The sequence below is a fragment of the Lissotriton helveticus genome, chromosome 3_1 (genome assembly GCF_964261635.1).
Source record: "Lissotriton helveticus chromosome 3_1, aLisHel1.1, whole genome shotgun sequence".
Taxonomy (NCBI): domain Eukaryota; kingdom Metazoa; phylum Chordata; class Amphibia; order Caudata; family Salamandridae; genus Lissotriton; species Lissotriton helveticus.
The window spans coordinates 404,147,986-404,170,528 of record NC_136061.1 but is presented as its reverse complement, the minus strand read 5'-3'; the positions used below and the strand labels follow the sequence as shown (position 1 = coordinate 404,170,528).

The window sequence follows — 22,543 nt, the reverse complement described above, 5'->3', positions numbered from 1 at the left end:
ACAGAAACTAGATGCACTGCTGAAACAGTACGAAACTTACCGGTCTCATACAGAGACACGTCAGGACCCGTATCCACCGGAGTGGGCACTTCGTTTGTGGGCTTGTGTACCACCAACCCACGGACCAGAGTCAATTAAATTGACCCTGTCTAGATACTACCCCAGTAATGGTACTCACCGGGCAGCAAGAACGGAAGGCCTCAGACTGGACGGGACTGCTTGGACGTCGGACGGACGAACTTCGGACTTCTGTTACGGGTGGGCCTCCGGATACCTCGGACCTTGGACTCTCGGCTTGGGCTCTGGTCGGGACTCGCCGCGTTCCTCCACCGTCTCGTCTGGATGCTGGACCGCCTCCTCCGTCTCCTCCGTGGGCCTGAGGGATACTTGAAGCAGAAATATCTGCCGGTGCGCAGAAGAGTTCCGTCACGACTGCAGAGGGTCAGGGGGTCGGCGTGGCTTCACCGACGCGTGGGGAAAGGGCAAGTCCCTGTTCGGGCGCCATTATGTGGTAAATAAATAAATAATACCTCTCTTTTTGAATGCATAAATGAATAACAGATAGCTCAATAAATAAGAGTCAAGATTCGAGGTAGTAGGAGTTTTGCAGGTTTAATACAGCATAAAGGACAGGAACAGGACAACCTGCACAGGAATAGGATGGCAAGCCCTGGCAGCGCTGCCGGGGTCAGGATCGGAATCGGCGGAAGGAAGGAAGGATAACTTTTTAATAACAGTACATGAGCATATATACATAACGCAAACACATAGCATTACATCGCAATAGGCGTGGCAGTGGGTGGAGCAATAGGCGTGACGCGTAGCAGTCGCGAAAGATAAGGGTGAAAAGAGGTGTAACAGGGCGTATACATAGACATGTGATGCAAACGTAACAGAATATGTCATGAATGGGGTGGAAACCATGGAGGGGGCTACCTAAGGAGCCGGGACCTCTAACCTGATGGTGCGCGCAAACTGGCAATGACGTGTTACTAGGAGAAGCTGGGGGCTATGAACTCTGTGCTAGGAGCAGAGACTGAAGTCTGGAGAGTCAGGGCGACATGTACCTAAGCAGTATCTAGTATCTGATGTTTAGGGAACATGTTGATATAAACTAGAAGTCAGGAGGGGAAAAGCTAACAGACTCTAAGACTGGAGCATGCATTATTCTACATGTAGTGCGTGATGAAGAATATTAAATGATCATTAAATGCAGTATTTCTCTTACATGGAGACGTAAAAGCTAGACTATGACGGAAACTATTGATGCGATTCAGTAGCTTTAGGAATGCAGAGAAGGAGGGCTGTACTGATAACTCGAATCATAACATACTCTTGGCAGACTCAGAGGCAGAGCCAGGCTGAACCGGGCACTGCGAGACAGGAAGTAAGTGAAGGGTCGAGGATACAGGCGGGGGCTGTATCGCTCCTCAGCGAGGCTTCAGGGGACAGGAGCTGAATCTGGTGTCCAGGCCCTTTTGAGGCCTAGAAACGGAGATTTTACAATGGAATAACGTGCACACTGAGAAACGTGGCTACGTAGCTTTACATAGGCCTGATATTCGTAGTATTCACGAGAACTGGAAACTGACATACTAAAGGTGGACACAACTATAATTGCGTCTTTAATCGAACATGGGGAATAACATATGCATATTAATCATGCACAGATAACATATGATGGATGACACGTAGGGACACAGAACATAGCAAAATTTACTTTTCCACAAATGGCTCCCAAAACATCAGATAGATAAGTCAGCAAAGATAATTGACCGGTTGGTTGTGGATTAGTATTTGCCGTTTTAGTTGTCTGACTCATTTTCTTTTTGCTCACATCTACAGTCTTAATTTAACCCCCTGGAATATAATTAAAGGTTTACACACAGTAGTTATATATCAAAAACAACTAAAGGTGTCCTCGGCCAGGCTCCGACTGCCCCCCCGATGTCCTCAAGTTCGTTACAAAACTCTAGGGGAGATAGCAAGGAAAGAAAACCAGGGGGCAAGCACAAAATGCAAAGGAAACACAAATTTTACATCACTACTCGGGTACCCCAGTGGCCAAGTTTCCCAGCAATATAATGTACGTGGATCAGACGCCTTCCACTATCCAGAACAAGTGGTGAGAGGTGTTAGAGGGGTGGCCCAGCCTGGTCTCGGACGGTCCCGGATGGCCACAGACGGGCCCGCCTTTGGTCCGGGCTACGTCCCGTGGCGGTAGAGGCTGCGCTATGAGCACGTTGGCCCCGCCTCCCCCTCACTCGCGGCAGGTGTGTTGTGTCAACGGTGCACTCTGGGGATTGCAGTCCTCCCCAGAGTGTGAAGACTCAGACTGCCGCAAAAATCGCAGCAGAACCGGCGTAGCCCCTGAGATCCTCGTCCCACCAGGGGTATTCGGAAGGATAGCGACGACGTGGCAAATAGCAGGACGGCTCCACGGGGACCAGCAGAGAGGCAGGAGAACACATAGGAAATGTAATTTTTTAAGGGTTTTTATTACGGTGTTCTTATTGTGACATGTGCATTTTATGTAACTTGTAAGGATTTTAAGTAATCACACAATAAACTTGACTTGACAGTAAGATGGATGAAAGTTTTGAAAGGGTTACAAAGTCATCATGTTTAATACATCTTTGTCTGATTTACACAAGCTGTAATGGCACCAAATGACTGATTTAGAGGTAAACTTTTATCTGCAGCACGTACCTGTGTAATATTAGTACTATTACAGAACTAGACACTTTGCAAAAACATAAAACTTAACTAAAAAAAATATATATAATCAGTTAAAAAAATGACTGTAACAAAAACAGTAGACGCAAATAGCTCATACTTTGGATGTCATTCCTTTGTGAAATCACTAAGGTTTAATGAATCCTTCTGAAATCAAAATAGTGAAACCATTAGTTTTGATTGCACTGAGAGTTAGTGAAATCAAAACTAATGTCTATAGAAGTATGACGCATGGCATCATCAGTGATCTCGATGTGATCTCATAGGCAGTGGAGGACCGAGGTGCAAGCTATGCACATTTCAGAGGTTTTGAGAAATTGTTATGTAACCATAACGGCCCTTTAACTGTGTTTTTTAGTGAATTTATGAGGTTTGTTTTAAAGGTAAGTTATAATATTTCATGAGATGGGGTTGCAAACATCGGACTCTTGCTATGAGGTTTTTGAAACCTGGTCCTGGATCGGTAAGACCCACAGCAAAAAAAAATGTTTTAAACAAATGGGGTCCAGTGGTTCAGCGGAGTAAACTCAGTCCAATTTTGGTGCTTCTCATTTTATCTTTTACAGGACAAAGAGACCAAGCCATGCATCCTGTAATGTTGTTTGCAATGGAAAATGTATTCCTGTGACCAGCCAAACAGAGCTTTCAAGTCCGCGGATCCAACTTCGATACGACAATTTCGAAACGGAAGATGAGAGCAAAAAGCTTCCAAATCAAATACAGGCTCTAATGTTTTTCAATTTAAGTGAGCAGACATTTAGGGAACCCTGCTTTTTGACATCCTACTTTTTTGACACCCTGCCTTCAAGTGTTCCCTCCCTTGACAGATTTCCATGAAACTCAAAATCTTAGGAGTAAGCTAAACACAGTTAGGTGTGTGCCACTTGTTGTGCATGTCCGTGAAACTGCACCAAAGATATAAACAAAGCAAAGCAAAGAATATTTGACTCCCCACCCACTCTTCAACTTAGTCACCATATCAGATCTCTTGAAAACTGGAATTCCTTTACAGGGCTTGAGCCTGATAAATTTCGGGCAGATTCACTAAACAGCACCAAAGTTAGTATACATGAAAACATTCTCTGCCCCCCTTTTTAACGTTGTAGGATCTGCATAAGACGTGCCTCACTCACAGACGACTCACATGCTTTATGTCTGCTGACTTTCATATGAATTCATCAAATAATGCTGGAGCGATTAGCAACATAGCCCCCCCTCCCCCCTTTTGACTGAATTAAAAAATACCAAGACTAAGCTAAACATGCAACAACTATTCCAGATGTTGTGGTTATTTGTCAAACAGCACTACGGTATACGTAAATCTATCAAGTTGTTAACCCTTTCAAGCCTACCCAACACATTTTATAACGCTAATTTCACAAAGGGGGAAGGCAAAGGAAACACAGAGCGGTTACAGTGACAGAGGGGACTGAAGGGGGTTATAGGAACAGGACAAGGTGGCATACATGGGCTACAAGGTGAATGGGGTCGACAGACGGCAGTAAGGGACCAGGACATATGAAGGGAAGTGGCAATTCAGAGGGACTACACTGGTGGGCAGGGACATAAAAGGGATGCACAGGTGGCTCGGGCATGCAAAAGGCCAGCAGGGATGGGACATTATGGCACACAGAGCAGAGGCTTGCAGGGAGGACTGGATATATACAGAGGCTAAAGGGGATGAGGAACACAAAAAAGGAGGCAGGAGAGAAAGTGGAAACACAGTGGTGTGCTGTGAATGTGAGGCACTCTGTGCAACCAGGGGTTGGGCAGTGCAGAATAGGGGGTAGGGCCACACATAGGGACTGCAGGGCATTGAGGGCACAGAGAAGGGATGCAGGAGAAGCAAGGGTACACATGGAGAGACCGGAGAGCCATGGCAGAGTGGCACACAGAGGGGCTGACACACGGCACACATAGGGGTTGCATGGATATGGAAGGGCACAAAGAAGGCTGCTGGGTCCACAAAGTGAGAAACAGGGGCTGAGGAGGGTCAAGGGCACATGCAGTGGTAGGGGCATACTGAAGGTGTTGTAGGGAGGCGAGGGGCACACAGAGCTGACAATGGAGAAGCGGGGCACATTCTCATCGGCTCACTCAAACAACATTATATGCCAACACACCTACCATCTTAAGTCTACACAACTAATATTATACACCAATATAACAACCATTGTACGTCCACACAACTCACATCTTATAGTAAACACACACCATAATTCTCCAACACATCCACCATCATACGTGCATACAGCCAACATCATATTCCACCAAATGTCAATAGAAGCAGAAATATAGGTACATAGCATAACAAAGCAGAAGTTAAAGAACCCTGAATTTGTGAAAAAAGCACACAAAAATGCCAAAGTCGTAATCCTAAAATCCAGAAAAATGAATCCGAATGGTTACTTTGAATCTGGAATACCTCAAAATTTTAACTGCACTACAAACATGTGTCTGCATGTTTCATTTCTTTCTCGTTGCCTTTTTCTTTTTAAATGGCTGTATGTGGAGTACGAAAAGTTAAAATGCCAATATAAAGATTGGCGTTGGATCTCTATAATGCGGTGTTGGAACGGAAAAGTCCCTTGCCTGGTGATGGATGTGCTAACCTGCCCTGAGTGCCCCAACTGCAATGAAGATCCCTATTGCTGATTGCTGTGTCGTGGGCGAACACGCATAATGTATGTGCGCAATGACATAGGCCGGCTGCATGGATTGCAATCTTTTTAGACCGGGTGGGCACCAAAGCACTACCCTCATAGTGATAAAAGAGTACTGCCATTACCAGGAGTTAAGTAGCACAAGCGTGACAGCATACTGTGCAGTAATCAGTAGGAGTCAACATGTCCTTTTTACCTGTGTCACTGGGCTCACTCATGTAAAGTTAAACTGCTGTGTGCTTAACTCACCTTTGGCCTACATCAAGTTTTGTGTGAAGTGTTGCGCAGTGCTTGTGTGGTATACATGTGCTGGGTATATGTGTGCCCGTGTATGGTACAATACTGGGGTAATGCAATGCTGTGCAATGCGCGTATATTATATGCATGTGAAACCTGTTTGTGTGCCTGTGTATGGCACAATACATGAAGGATGTAGTGCTGTGCAGTGAGTGTATATATGCATGTGCTGGGTGTATGTGTGCCCGTGAATGGTACAATATATGGAAGACTCTGGGTTCCATTTTGGGAGACTCAGGGCTGACTGGAGGAGCATGAGGAGAGGAAACCCCCATGACAGATTTGTGTATTGCTGCATTCCCATGAGCTGGGTGGGAAACACTGGAGGAAGGGAGAGGCAGGCTCTTCAGTAACCTTTAAAGGGTGCTCTTTGATTTAGAGAGAGGTCACTGGGAAGGGGCCTGAACACATTTCAGGAAGGAGATGGCTGATTAGAGAATCAAAAAGAGTAGGGCTGAGGCCCTTGGGTAACCTTTTTTACACATATCACTGTGGCTGACATCCAGGTGTGAACCGCTAGTCACTCCCATGGCCTGTGTTGTGTGTGTGGAGTCAGTTCTGCTGTGATAGACGACCTTCTGGAGGAAGGGCAGGGCAGAGGAGAGGGCACTTCAAAGGAAGCAGACCCCAACATAAAGTTCAAAGACTCAGACTCCAAATACCATTTGGAATGGACTATAAGAAGGAGAGCTCAAGCCCCCCAAAACTGTCAACTGTCAAACAGCCATAAAGGCTGTGCGAGGAGAAGCTTCTGCCTGTGATCAGGACTGGGGGCTAAAGCCTGCTAGTCTCCCAGCAGGGTGAGGGAACATCACCCAGGGAATCTAAGTCCGCCTGCCCTTGGAGCACTAGTGCCTGCCTGCTTGCCAAGACCAGGGAGAGGGTGATGAGAGCATTGGAGAGAGTGAGTGCCAGTGAGGAATCCTGGTGACTTGATTCACTTAGCAAGGTGTGAGGAGATGGCTGCTGCACTGATCAGATCATTGCACTGTGCAAGCAAAAGTTGGCAACCCCCGTATGCCAGAGGATGCTGCCATGAAGTGATCCGTGACTGTTGCTGCACTGATTGGATCATTGCCTGCATGCAGTTACCAAGTCGGCAGCCCCGTATGCCAGGTGGGGCCACTGTGAAGATTGCTGCTGTGCCACTTGAGCTGTATGCTAGTGTAGACACACCAGGGCCAGGCAAAAATTGTGGTGTGGTCAAGACCATCATCAGAGAAAGGAGGCCACTGTAGTGACCTGAGCAGCCCAATCAATGACTGAGTAGTAGCACCAAGAACATCTCCCCCCTCCCCCCCCCACCAATGGGGAGGAACTGAAGAATATTACCAGCATCAGAGGAGCATCGAGAACTTCCCAGCCACTGCAGGACCACCTGTGAGGAACTTGAGGACACCCACCTGGGCCACATGTGGGCAAGGCTTACAGGAGACAGCCGTTGCAGCTTCGGGCACACTCAAAGACACCAGTCGCTCGGATACGATTGATTGTCGGGTCAGATGGCCCCAGGAGAACTTGCCTATCAGATAGCACTTTGGCACTGGAACTCTTTTGACATTAATAATGTGTGGTACTCCTGAGACTCTGAATGCAGCGTAACCTGAAAGCTGTCTATAGTAAAAGGGGAATAACCACTACTGCTAGCGAGAGGGGAGTGGAACTCAGGGACCCTCCTATGAAACAACAGAACCTTAACATTAAGAGAATGTGTGTATTGTTTCTGAATATCGTATTTTACTTTGTGTTTGTATATAAATACTCATATTTTCATAAAATAAGTATTTTGCTGGACAATCATTTATTGCGGTTTCCCAGCGTATTTTAAGTTGTAAGCCTATGTTCACCCACGCTATGATCACTGCTCGACCCATGCTGCCAATGAGTCAAGTACTGACGAGGTACTTTCTCAGTTGCTCAGGATCCATAATAGACTGGTCCCCGGGACATCAGGAATAAAATGCTTCAACCCCCAGGGTTGGGCCCAGTCCCTCCTGCTTGCCTCGTGACCCTTTGAATGGGTTTCTGACAGCTGAAGAAGATATTTTTAAGGTTATCAATATAAGTAGCATTAATACTGGAAAATTTACTGTTAAGTCAATTGAATAATTATTAGCCTCCCTTAATGGGTTTTAATATTATATTGTAAGTAATGAGTAGGATTGGATGGAGTCACTTTGATATGGCTGTAAAAATGTGTCCTTTGAGCACTTTATTATAGGATGCACTATGAAAACAAGAACTCCTTCATCTCAGATAGTATGGGATGCAGCTCTAAAACTGTCTCCTTCCAGCTGTTCCTAGACGAGAAGTGACACCTGCTATTATAGTATCAGGAATGACTTGAAGCGCACGTTTAAAACGACCTCTGTAAATTCTATAAATGTACCTGAATGTATGCCGGATGTTGTGTTGAAACATATATATCCATTTCCTGATCCTCCCCTGTTGGAACAACACGTACACTCTGTGTTTCCATGTAGAAATGCTCCTGTCCGCCAATGTGGATCTCACCTGTTCCAAAATGAAACATCAAAAATTCAGAAATAACATTCAGCTGGGTATCAGTCATGAGCCAGAAATAGGTCATTTAAAAATCATCTGCACTATATTTCCCACTGCTTATCAAGGAAGATTCTGAGATCAATGCACCTTTTTGTTGGAGATCTCAAGTCCTACATATCATGTGGAATTTTTCTGCTGTGCTACGGGAAAACTGTATTTCTGGGTTCTGCTTAAGAAGACTTATATACAACACTAACACTTGTTTACAAACAAAAAAGCATGAATGGGTTTAACTTATAATTCCAGTTATAGCACTTTTTGAAACCATCTATTAGGCCTTTATTAAAAGTGCCAGTATTGCCCCTGGGACATTAATACCACAGGGGATACTGCCACAGGATTTTTCAAGTAGCCCTGTGTCTTTGGACCTGAAAATTATGGGTCCACTTCGTGACACTGTGAAAGAGGAAACAGAGGCTTTGGGGTGGAGCTGAGCATGGCCTCTATGTCTGACACCTGCAGCACCTGCCGGCTTGACCCTACCCTACCCTGAACCCCCACAACCCTGTACCTACAGGTCCAACAGCTGACTTTTTCTCCCTAGTGGGAGGAGGCAGAACATGACAGTGGATTTGTCCCTGAAATCTGAGGAAATCACCAGAAAAGCACCCAGTATTCCCAGGTGTGTTTTACTCTTCTCGATTTCCGAAACTAATCTCATAATTGCTGGAATTTTGGTGTGGGGATGACAACCGGAATTAGAGATTCGGGCCCCTTGGAGTCTCAGCATCAATATTCGGCAAACTTACAATGGGGGCATGATTGGGGAAGATTCTATAGGGGTATCTTTGGTGGTGCCTGTTCATGTGATAGAAGCGGGAGAATTTCAGAAAATTCTCAAATATAACTGTAAACTCCATTTTTGTCAATGAAAAATAATTGTATTTTTAGAAAAAAATTGAAAGGGAAACAGGTGCACTAAAATTTGTAAGGGAGCAGTTGCAATAGAGTTAGAAATGGTACAATATAAAAAGCGGGAAGGAGAATGGAATACACACTCAGAGCAAGGGGAAAGGCAAAGGGGGGCTAAAGGTTAATGTAAGGTTAGAGGGGAGAGAAGTATTCAGAAAAAGGAAGCAAAACAATACTATGGCTTAAACATTTATGGTTTATAGTAGAAGTATCTAACCTAAGACTGGGAGAGCAAATTCATGCTGATTTCAGCAAAAACACTATGGGTATGATGCTCAAACTGCATGTTGTAGTATGTACATAGTACTACTGCAGAACTACTTACATACTACAAAATACAATTCACAAACCTACAAGTGCAAATCTCCACCTCTCCTGTCTTTTCTAAGCAGAGATCCTCACACATGTATGTGTGTAGTAAATGCGGGAGGGACTGAAGGAGTTACTTGAAAATGAGATTATTTACTATTGATTAGGAGGAGTTTAGGGAGGAATACGAAGTGGTTTAGGGAGTGAAAGACACCCATCCACAAGAGTAAGACCCTTGCTATTTACAAACTGAACTTCTAGAGTTACTACAGCCAAAGTGGATGCAAAATAGTAGTAATGTCCAGCACCACGCATGGCCAGCTTCTGGTACTACAACCCCCTACTATAGAAAATAATGGTGGTAGGGACTTAAAATAGAACCCCATAGGAAATAATGTTAAACTTAAATAATTTATTTCGACTTTACAAAAATATATACAAATGTAATTTACTGTTAAACACATATACATATATATAAATATATAATTTTATGATAACATATTTTAATAACTTTTTACATTAAAAACAATAAAAATAAATAATGTAAATCGATTTTAAAGTAAGTTTTATAAACATTTTTACTTTTTCCCTATACTGTACTTTATGGGGATGTCCACCTCCTGTTTCAGGGTCTGGAGACATGCAAGTCTGTCCTCTGTAGTAAATTTTACACTTGGAAATGGTGACTAGTCATCAATAGTACATTTATTATAAAGTGTAAGAGTACATTTTATAGGTGTAAATATACTCAAATGTAAATGTAACTTTGTGAATAGGTCACTATGTAAATATGTCCCATCTGGAATCATTTAATGGACATTTATCTTATATTGATATCCTCAAAATGTGGCACAGACCTAACACTCCTGGACCTACACTGTACACAACTAAATTAGATCCTATCATAATGCTCACTTAAGAAGAAATACATGCCATAGTGAATTACCATACCACCAAGATTTTACAGCCAATGGTACAGAATTATCATTAGTGGTACAAATGTATACTGACAATTGCTGCTGGGGGTAAACATATCAACTCATGTACTGGACAGAAGTATTTACAGTAATTTCACAACCAGTGGTAATAAGGTGGTGTTGCTTGTCATGGCGGGTGGTATTTTCCACTTCTAGATTCGAGACTGCCTTAGTGCTAGCAGTATTTCTCTTTGTCCTAGCAGGGGCAAAAATGCCCCCTCCAGAATGGGGAGTTCTATTTCAGATTGAAAGACAGATCCGTTTCACAGGTTACGGCTGAAAGCAGTGCACCCACACTTCTACTCCCCCATCACTGGAGTTCCTACCAACCTTTTTGCCCTCTTAACCAGCCAAATGTCTCCAAAGTGTCGAATTAGAGGAGGATTTTGGGACCCAGCATCCTTTACCAAACAAATTTAGAGCAATAGAGTGCTTAAAACACTTCTGTCTTCAGTATCGTTGGAGAGTTTGTGGGTAGATGTTACATGCACAATAGAAAATGTCTGAATGTTACGGAAAGACAGTCAGCCTTCACGGCATAGATGTAGCAAGAAAATGAAGGGGATTGAAGGTTGGTCTAATGTTTTCTTTTACATGTTCTTCCTTATATTCAAGCACGCCTCATGTGCCCAACAGGCTCACTCATTCCAGAAATCTTTGAAAAAAGCCAAATTGTCCCTGTGGGTGTGGGCCAAATCTTGGGATAGCGCAAGAAAAAATGCTGGCTCGGCTGAGGGAGTCAGACATTTAAAGGATCTCTGACACGTGACACACTCTTCCAAAGCTAGACCAGTCTCTCAGCAGAAGAGGAAGTCCCCCATTTCCCCTACAAACCACTCTGCCAATTCATGCTTGTCTTTGCCTTTTAAGGGTATTAATGCTAAAGTAAATCTTTTGAGAAATAGTACTCATATCGCTACTAGCAAAAAGATCTGGATTGTAAATTAATGAACGCATTGTCAATAAGGAACGCCCTCCTTTATTTAGTACTTATGTTTTCGATTGTAAATACTAGCATTTGACAACAATCATTCCAGGTCTCATGAACCCCACTGAGTTCTCTCAAGCAATTTTGCCAAACTCTTACCCTCAAGTATCTGATCAGCTTTGCCAAATGCTTCCTCCACGTTACCATCTTCCAGCTGTCTGTCTGGCTTGTAAAAGGATTTGTGCTTAATAGCCTCCTGCGGTAAGAGGATAACAAATCATTATTTTAGTTTAGACAAATATTTTTGCAGAATTTGCCGAATACGATGGAGGCTGCAAGACCTCTGTATGGAAGCAAGGCTTGCAAGAGTAGGCCACAGGGGCTTTATGTAAAGATGATGGAAAGATCCTTAATGTGCATACGCTGTTCAACACAAGAAGTACACAAACTGCTCAATTGTTCTGAAATGGGACTTGGGTACATTTTCATAAATGCTGTTCAAGTGTTCCAAACATTGGCACATTTAATAACACCTTCCCTACTACTATCAGAACAAGTGGGAAACAAACTTTGTGCAGACAGCTTTCTGACAAACACACATTTACACAGCTGTATACAAATCTGTATGAAATCAACAAATGTTTAAATTAACTTCCGATTAGTCTCTGTGAAGCTAGAGGATTGTCTTAGTGGGATAGGAATTAATTTCCATCAATACATCTTTTGTGGATAAGTACTCCACTGTATTTCGTTTTAGAGCGTACTGTGATGGCAAAATTGTCACATGGCCCAAGCATTTCACCAACATCTCTGAACGCAGGCAGGTGAGGGTACTTTTATATATTAATTAAAACGTGTATCTTTAAAGTATGTAAAATATAAATCTACACCTGATTTCATATGCATGTACTGAAATAATACTATTATTCTTTAAACAAACTTTCTATGGTGTTCTAAAGTGTGTGATTTCTGGATTATTTATCTAGGCCTCAATTAAGCATCAATGCCATCTTCCTTTAAAATGGCTGCTCCTAATAATGTTTCTTCTCTGCAGTACTCAGTTGCGCACAGCACAGCAATCACATCATATTTATTTCCACCTGACTGTTGTGAGGAAGTCTAGCTCTAGTTTAGACTTACTGTTGCAATAAATGTATCAAGAGTATTGCTTGCACGCTGCATTATGTTCATTCATAATGATTCACTGTTGTTCATGTAACTAGTTTGTTCTGACACCTCCAGATGACTCAGAAGAGCTGAACAGATGTTCATGTAGTGAGCTAGTGCTAAGGCATTGGGATATGTGACACTTATTCATTCTTGTGTTCTGATTTGCCTTGCCTTAAGTGTATTCATTTGCTCACACCTTGACGAGTTTGCAAAATGAATGCTCTTCTATGCAAGAAAACTGTATATAAACCCCTGACTTTGGGGTTGAGCCAGATGACTTTCCTATGCCACTTGGGATGCTGTCCGATTTCTTACTGATTTTGCATCCCATTTGGGACTTAGAGCCTGTTTTATATCTTGATGGACAACAGTGTCAGATGTCCCATCCACTGAAATACAAATCCCATTATATCCAATGGGATTTGTATTTTGGCCGACTGGATATCCATCTCTGCTGTGATGCAGTAACCTGTTTGCCAAGATCTAAATCAGGCCCTTAGCCTCTAATTGATTTTTGCCTTATATTCTGTACTCTGTTTGAGAGCCTTCACTGCAATTTATTGCGACATATGCATTACTAAGCCTGGATTGTACCTTTGAGTTTCATGGTTTCCCCAAATTCTGCCCTAGAACTCACTTATTGAGACTGTCCCTTCCTTTTGCCTGTATTTTGTAATGCTTGTTCTGAACCTGATGCAAGGACACTTTTCCTCCTGAAATTGAGGTTCACACCATCCCCAGTCCATCTAAACCGTTGGTGTGCTTCATGAGGTACAACATTTGTGGGCTCCATCGCTCCCACACAGGTGAAGGCACATCCTCATCAGGCGAAACCTCAGTATTAAATGAACCACACATGACATCGAAACCTGCACCTTCTTAAGCTTCTTTTTGTTTCATTCATAGCATGGGTATAAAAAGGTGCAAACACATGGTTGATAGAAAAAGAGGTGAATCAAATGGACACTTCAGGGCAATCATTAAGTTTACGGTACAGAGCTGAAAGAAGGACCACCTTCGCACAGAATCCTCCTGTTTTCCCTGTCGGATTTGCGAGGAGTATCCCCGACAAAAAAAATGCAACATGGCTTAAGCTGCATTTTTTGTGTCCTTTTCAACTGGCATTTTTTACATTTCCATTTTTTACTAGCTACATTACTCTCAGTGGTGTGTTTGCACTCTTCTGTAAATGAACACAAATGAACTGCATGATTTGTCCTTTAGTTAACACAGAGGGCCCAATTCATAAGGATTTTTGTGAATTTTGCAGTGCCCCTAGTTTACACCTGAATTCCATTCGTAAAGCAGGAGTGCTACGAGATTAAGCCACAGCTAAATCTTTGTCAACCAAGCACAACCTGTTTGATTGGAGCATGGTCTGGACACCTGCTGATCTTGTCACACTGGTTGCACAAATAAGGCTGAGTCGTCCAGCTTTGACTTCTACAAATTCCAAGAAGTGGTCATAATCACAGTCACATAAAATATTTTCGTTATTTGCCAGTAGTAGAAATTTGTAGCCTGAGATAGAGCATTAGAAAATGTGAAGACTATCGAGTGTGTTACCCGGGAGGGTCTCCAGGCGCTAACAACACCTTACAAAGTGCTAAAAAGGCCATAACCTGTCCCTACTTAAGTCAGTGGAAGGCTATTTGCCTTCCCTAATGGAAAATCCGCATTGCCATCCCAGCTGAGGTGGCCACTCAAGGGAGCAGAATACTATAGAAGCGACGGCAATGTGTCTATGCAGAATGGATGCACTTTCCAGTGTTTTCATTGAGCGCTCTTCATGCACACTGTTCTTGCAGAAAAAATATGCTTTTATTAGTTACGGTCTGACCTCTATGGTAAGGATTACTGGTTTCAGGTTTTCGTACACGATCTTCACTTTTGCAGCAGCTCGCTTGGCGAGCTCTGGTGTGTCCGCCACCACAGCGCAGATGATCTGCCCCACGCACAGCACCTTGAAAATATGAAAATACACAACGAATTAGATTTGTAGGGCACTAAACAAGGTCTTGGATTCTTGAGTGCTGAATATAGTAGCCAGAACTCTAACAGCCACATGCTCCTCCTTGTCCTCAATAAGTGAGACCTGTGTGATACATTGTTATGTGCTGCACACATGTCATGGGGGCCGTGGTGTACTGCTCATATGCAAGGGCGCTATGATGATTCTAAAATAAAGTAACAGCCTACACTCACTTCTGATCGAGAGCCTGCACATTCACCTGGAGCCTGCTCTGTTCCTGACTCTTGCTTTGAAAGTTGATAATCCAAGTTACGGACTCGTTTTAAGCAGCTCTTTCTAGTGGCCTTCAGAAGGCTCCTTGTAAGCACAATACTGCATTGTCCTTAAAAATTTCCTCCGCCGAAGAAGTACTGCACTTCTGCCCTAAAGAGGCAAGGGATGCATAAAAAACAGAGACCTGACGGAGTTTTTAATGTCATACTATGTGCATGTGCGATAAGGTGCGTCCACTCTACCCATGTGATGCAAGTTAGGAAGACCCCAGTTTAATAACATGTAGCAGGCACATCTTAATTTAAAGAAAAAGTTTGGAATGCATTCTTTCATACCCATAACCCCTGCCAAAATTAATTCTGTATTCATAAAATAGAAAGGTGTTAGCCTCTCATCTCATACACCAATCACCATGATGATAATAATCCTGTCAATTAATTTCAATTGACAATTAGCGTCTGAAGCATCACCTAACATACTGCTAGGAAGGCCCCTAAAAAATATGAAGTGATGATAATAATCCTGTCAATTAATTTCAATTGACAAGTAGGGTCTGAAGTATCACCTAACATACTGATAGGAAGGCCCCTAAAAAATATGAACAAATGTTGTTGTGTGATGCCATAAATTGTTATTAATATAGAACGAGGGCCACTTCCCCAACATTTTGTACCATTCGCTTTTTCAAACAAATAATGTCCATATTTCACAAAAGATTGGTAAATTTCGATAATAACCTCCAACAACATGAGTCTCTGAAATATTAACAAACAATGTCTGTGACAATTGCTTTCAGAGGCGGAATGTCTTTAGGCAGACAGTGTACAGGGACTCATGTTGATGGAGTTTGTTATCGAAATGTGGACATTATTTGCTTGAAAAAGAGTTAGGTATGAAAGAGACATGTATGAAATGAATGAACGCAATGGTAGAAAAATTGTATTAATGTAAGAAGTAGGCCAACCTCTTTATATTATTGTTATTTATTGTAATATGGTTTTTTTCATTTTTTTTTGTTTTGTGAAGGAATGTGATGCATATATGAACTTGTATTAAGCATTTCCTTTTGTTAGATGATTCATTTCACATTGTTGTGTCATACAAAGTGGTATTTCATCCTTGTGGTGATACACCTTTAACTGTGTTATTTTAAAGTTGTGTCATGTGGCACTTTTAAGGATCGAAATTATTTTCAGGCTGTGCTTGTGAACATGTTTTCTTTGTTGTTGTTTTATGACAGCCCTGATGAAGTCCCTCCTAGGACGAAATGCGTTGGCTGTAACACACTGATTGTTTTGGACTTGTAACACCTCGGAATAATGTTGCTGAATCTTATGATTGGATCTTATTAATTTGTTATTGTACATGTGGTATATCCTTTCCATTGTTTTTTTTAACTTATTTAATTTGTGTTTGGTTTTTGGTATGGGTAACCCAGGAAAGTAGAGCACCCACTCTTGAGGAATGGTTTAGTGTGCGATGACACACATCACACCGTCCAAAATCGCAGTTAAATGTTCGTTTTTTTTCTTCCAATGCCCTTGGCTGTTCACAAGAACACTGACTCTAAGTAAGGCTGGCTCTTCAGATCACTGAATACTGTTTTCAGGCTTGGCCAAAGTAAAAATGATTATAACAAACTACTGAGGTGTATATGATGAAAGCCTGATCTCTAGATTCCCTTTGTTACTTCCCACAAATGTTATTTGTTTTTCCTCCGGTGCTGCATGAGCCTCTCTGCTCTATGTTACATTACCTTACCTCATCTCCAGCAAACAGCATCTCTTTCCCACTCTCAGAGTTGAATTCATGGATCCCAGGAACGTTCTGAGCTGTTATGATATCAACCACTCCGGGCAGTCCCAGAGCCTCCACTGTATCCATGGACCTTAGATTAAAATGACAGGGTTCTATCAATGGGCTGTGGTAAAACCATCATATATAGGAGACGCAGTGTGAGATGTCTAAATCAAATGGCTTTACGAGGGATTTGCAAGAGATTGTGATATGCTAGTAAACATTGCAGCTTAGAAGAATTTACTCATGTTGTAATAGCACTGCCATACTGATATATTCAATAGATTTGTATTTATGTATTTGTTTTTCTTTACTATGATACAGACAGAATTTTGACAGACCAAGTGTCCTTGAAGCTAGAAAAGGTACATCCAAAAGAAGAAGCGAAGTCACAAGTACCTGTTTCGAGTGATCGTGTAAAGTCAACATGGGCGTAACTGGGATTTTGCACCTAAATTATCAAGACAAGATGCACCAAAATGTCGCACTGACCTCACAGGTTTTTAGCACACAAATTTAGCAAGGTAAAACCTCGTGAAATGTGTGCAGGGGGGTTGAAACAATTGATTTTGAGTTTCGTAGCTTAGAATGAGGGAAACATACAATATTGCCAGTTAGTCACTATTCCCACATGCAAAACTCATAATGAGGAGATAATACCGCAACAGGGAAAAACCACCCCCGAGAGAATTGATATTATAACATTACATGCTAGTATTAACCTGCACTGTGGAATGATTCTGTAAGTGGGACAGTTTCATTATATTGACAAAAAATAGTGATTACAGAGGTTTTTTGAAAATCTAAATTGAGAAGCACTGGTCTACTGCCATAACCCTCAGCAGCCACCTCCTGTTTGAACTAGGCATATGTTGCTATAAATACCAAATCCCCCTCTCATCACTGCTGTAGGCCTGCCTTCTACCACCATGCTAAGAGGTCTCTAATTCTCAAGCAGTCAGTTTGGTTTCCCCCGCCTCCTGGACAACCACTACCCTGGTTGCCGCGATCATTCAGAATATTGCCCATTGCACACGCCACAAGCCACATTCCAGAGCAGCTGATCTCTGCAGTGAGCTGCACTGAACACACAAGCGACCTCTGAACTTTCACACCACGCATGCACACTACATCTACACATGAACCACATGCAGTGCACAAAAACCAACAACACAACATGCCACACACCACTCCCATAAATCAGTCCCCTTTGTACACAGCTCTCAGATCAGTGCAAGAACACACATGCTAGACAGCCTAGAAATACGTCACAACACATACTACAGACAGCTCACTGTGATCAGAGGCTATAGCAGTGAGGGATGTGTGCCCTACACGAACTGGAAGCAGGCCAACATTTGTTATTAGAATCAACGCTGAACTCAATGGAACTGAGACCACAGTTTAAGACATTTGCTTTTTTTTTTTAAAACAAGGTAAATAAATAATGAGAGTGATTACTGCCAATATAAATTTTGCATATGAATTTTCATGTAATATCCATAAAAAGATGCAGAAAGCTACACACACGCAGGTGTAGGGTAATCAAGGGAAAAGGATGATCAAAAACAGTACAAGGAAAGCAATATGCAGCATGCAGCTTTTAGCAGCCACTGCTTGAATGTGGTTCATTTTGCAAAAGACTCTTCATGAATGACCCTGGCCCCCAATTCCTTCATAGGGTGCACTTACACAATCTTAGCATGAGCCCGTGAGCTGGTTACAAAAGCCAGGAAGAGCTCTCCATCCTCCGTACGCATGTCATCAACATACACCGCCTCCCCGGTGGCATGCTTGATGCCAGACTGGTGCACAATTGGACGCCCCACAGGATCCTGGGCAGGCTGATCAGGTGAGACGTCCTGCATGCATGGACAGTCAAGTGGAAGAAGAACAGATTGTCAAACAAAATCACACGACTGATGAAAACAATGTTGTGCATGTCTGTTCACTCACCTCGTAGACCTGTACACTTTGTAGGGGCTCCCTCTGTAGATCTTCCAGGGCACTTGTGAACTGCTTCGGTAGCTCATGGTAACTTGGCACCTATATGGAGGAAGCAACATGTCAGCCACAGCGAGAACAAAAACCACCGTTAGAATGCACAACCGTGGCCCGAGCAGGTAAGAGCGCTGGGGCCGTGTTGGGGGGGATTCGACAGACGACCATGGGAACCCTCTGGTGGCTTGTGGATTCTCAGTAATGGAACTTCAAGGTATCACCCACCAAGTCTCAGTAGTTCTCATTTGGTTATTTTAGGTTGGCCAATTCTACTGGGCTGTCAGCACAACTGTTAACTGATTAACCTTTAACTGGGACTGCACAAAGTATTTCGTACACAATGTCACACACATACATACTATAAGTATGGAACTGTCACATACCATATTTTGCAAACAGGAAAAGATTGCACAACAACTATCCAAATACAGACTGTCGCCAATCAGCATACCACAGGCATGGTGATGTCACAAATCAAAATACAAAATAAACAATTGAGGGACGGAATGCTGGACAATGCAAGCATTCACCCCCAGTCACAAGGATCTGGGTTTAATCCATCATTCTTTTGCTCAGCACACCACCCCAGTCTGGACCCAGCCATATGCAAATCAGTCTTGACCCTGTTCCTTATGGGAACAGTCCAGCCCGAACTGCCAAGCCAGGTCAACATTCCTTCCATCATTTGTTTGCTGTAACACTTTTCGCCCTAAATGGGATGGGTAGGCCCAGACGTGGGTCCGTTGCTCACTGTGCCACTGAATTCAAGCTAGCCTGGCTGAAGAAGGGTGACTTACCCTGAAACCGGTCCCAGGATGCTTGTTTTCGGTCCAGGGAGGATCTGGCTTGGCAGTTTAGTCTGGACTGTTCTCATGGGGCACAGGGTCAAGACTGATTTGCATATGGCTGGGTCCAAACTGGGGAGGCGTAGTGGGCAACAGAACAATGGATTTAACCCAGATCTTTTGACTCGGGGAGAATGTTTGCATTGTCAGCATTCCTTCCATCATTTGTTTTCTGTAACTCAAATCAAAATACTGCAACTATGGAAATGCCACAAATCAGCATACTGCATTTCGACCCACTCACATATTGCATATCAGATTCTGCAAACATGGAAATGTCAAATATATGCATTTTGCAGACATGAGAATGTTGCTCAACAGCATTTGTTAAACATAAGAACATCACACATCAGCATACTGCCAATATGGGAATGTTCCACACCAGCATTATGGGACATCCACAAACAGAAAATTTTAAAATGTGAGATTGAAAATTCTTCATTTAACATTTTATTACATTCCAACATACTATAAAAATGCTAATGTTGTGCCAAATTTCAAATGTTGCGCATCAACATTCTGCAAACATGGGATAGCAACACACCAGCATATGGCAAATATTGGAAGATGACTTTGTGATCACTGTAAACTTGTGCACAAATGAATTTGAAAAGAAAAACAAACAAGTATTTGGGTGCTGTGACTTGTCTGTGTACCTTTTATTGACCTAAACCCAAAAATGGACACGCCTCAGAAGACTGAGTAATTCAGGCATGTCTTTCGGAATTGTATTCATTATTTCCTTTCTGTTATATCTTCAATATTCTGTCCTTATTCAGTTTTCAATTCAATTTAATGATTCAAAAATAAATGTTCACTGTGGTGCATGGTGATTATGAAACACACTTCTACACACTTCAGGACACTGTCCCTTGATCACAAGAACCATGACATCACTAAAACAATGCATACTACCCGAAGAAACCCTAAAGGACGTGTCTGCCTGCACTTGGGGTTGTTGTGCATAGTCAGTCCTTTCTGTTGGTAACTGCAACAATGATGACTGCACAAAATATTGATAGTTACTTTGAGTGCATAAACCCAATTAGAAACATAATGTGTATGTTGTGTTATTGTATAATGGTATCTTCCAAAAGCAATAGAAAAAGCATGAACATTTTAACCATCCATTTAATCCTTTTGGTTGTAGCAACTGTAAAATGTGCATACACCAACATTCCCTGGAGAGTAAAATGGTCTATTGATTACCTCCTCTAAACGGTGTCTGTATCTGTTTAACAACCTGAAATGGCAGTTCAGCTATTTCGTGTCTTGGTTCGCAATAGTATTTTCATAAATAGTTCTCCTGTAAGAGTTACTCCATCAACACACTTTATGATCAAGTTACTAACCTTCAGTAACACTCTTTCTGGTGGGAACTCTATTTAACCATACATTTCTCAACTTTTGAAGCCTCCCAGGCACCAGAATAGATCCAAAAAGCTTTATAAAAGAGCTCCTGCATACGAGCTGATAACACCATTCGATTCTGTAGTTGCTCAGTCCCATCTCAGGAACTAATGGCCCAAAGCTGCACATAAGCACCAACCCTCCTTTCTCACATCAGTTTCTGAATAGATTATTTCTGCAACCCAGATGCAGGGCGACCAACAAATTAAGATGTTGGCAGGATGTAAAGTCTAACTTGAGACCTTATAATGTACATGAAATCTATTCCACAGAACATGGAGCTGGGAAAGCTACAAGGAACATACAGTTAACAGTATCCACCATAAACAGCATAGCCTAGGATAAATAACTTGATCTTCTAATGGACACTTTTAACAGTGGATTTCTCACTTTTGGCATCAATATCAAAGGATGGGAGGAGTGGACTCACACCAGGAAGTCTTACGGGAGCAAGTGTGTGAAATGATGCTCCATGTTGGACTTGAGAGTCAACAGGATGATACCTGGTGAGGGTGTGGACAGACGCCCTTGTACCAGCTTTGCAGATGTCCAACAGGAGAATACTTCTAACCAGAGCCCTAATTGCAGCCTTCACCATGGTGGAAGGAACTAAAGGCTCTCAGGACGCACCTTCTTCGCCTGCATAGCACAGCCTAATGAAGAGGACAATGCACCCCAATGACTTCAGTTTGTGAACTATCTTTCCTTTCTTTACACCACAAATCCAACAAAGAGTTAATCTTCTACCTGTGCTCCTTAGTCCTATAAATGTAGAAATTAGGAACCCATGTAGGATCCAACAAATGCAGCCTCCCCTCCTCTTTGAAGGATCTGGCAAATAGAAAAATGCTTGCAGTGTGTTGACTGTCCCACATAAAAACTAAACACCACTTTTAGAAGAAAGGATCCTCACATCTGAAGCATCTACATGTAGGTTAAAACATTGTTATACAGCAAATGTACAGGTAAAGCCTGCAGTTCACTTACTTACCATGCAGAAGTGATGGCACATGAGAAAAAATGTCTTGAGTGTCAAAACTTTTAGGGTGCAACTGTCCATTGGCTTAAATGGTGCACACATCAAAAAGGTAAGGACCAAATTAAGGTCCAACTGTGGCGAAATAAAAGGAGCAAGAAGGAACATATATGAAAACCCATTAACAAAATTCATCACAATGGCTGTCTTGAATAAAAAGGGCTGATTGGGCAAATGAAGAAAGACTGAAAGTTCTGATAAGTAGCATTTTGCAGTACCACCAGCAAAGCCTTGCTGGTCCAGAGAAAAAACAAACAAGAAGAACATCAGCTAGCTTGTCTTGAAGATGATCGCCCTGTCTGTTTTCACCTCCGGTAATGTGGTGATTTGGGTGCAGAATGCTGTCCTCCTGCTGGGACAGCAGGTGTTCTCACAGAGGCAGCCAAAGTAGAATACAGATGGCTCAGAACCAGCAGGGCAGTATACCTGACCCTCCATGCCCAATACGTGGCTATCAAGATGAATTGAGACTGATCCCTCTTGATCTTCAGGACCTGCGGGATCAGTGGCATAGGTGAGAATGCACAAAGGAGAGTTGAGTCCCATAGAAAGCAGACTTCCTGTTCTAGAGAGCCTCAAGGAGAAAACTTCAGCATGCAAAATCTAGACATTTAGTTTTTTTGGTGGTAGTGAAAAGATCTAACAAGCATTG

General features: G+C 42.5%; 1 protein-coding gene across 2 annotated transcripts in view; it reads right to left on the bottom strand.

Annotated features, from left to right (window-relative positions):
* LOC144822536 (aldehyde oxidase-like) overlaps window positions 1–22,543 on the bottom strand; it is a 578,143-nt gene that overhangs the window by 301,978 nt on the left and 253,622 nt on the right. For both annotated transcript variants that reach the window (XM_078680182.1, XM_078680181.1), the window contains exons 16-21: window positions 18,556–18,645; window positions 18,292–18,461; window positions 16,564–16,690; window positions 14,398–14,520; window positions 11,547–11,643; window positions 8,086–8,210 (exon numbers count right to left, since the gene is read on the bottom strand). In XM_078680182.1, the coding sequence (XP_078536308.1) occupies window positions 8,086–8,210; window positions 11,547–11,643; window positions 14,398–14,520; window positions 16,564–16,690; window positions 18,292–18,461; window positions 18,556–18,645 (732 nt within the window). The remainder of the gene's footprint in view (window positions 1–8,085; window positions 8,211–11,546; window positions 11,644–14,397; window positions 14,521–16,563; window positions 16,691–18,291; window positions 18,462–18,555; window positions 18,646–22,543) is intronic.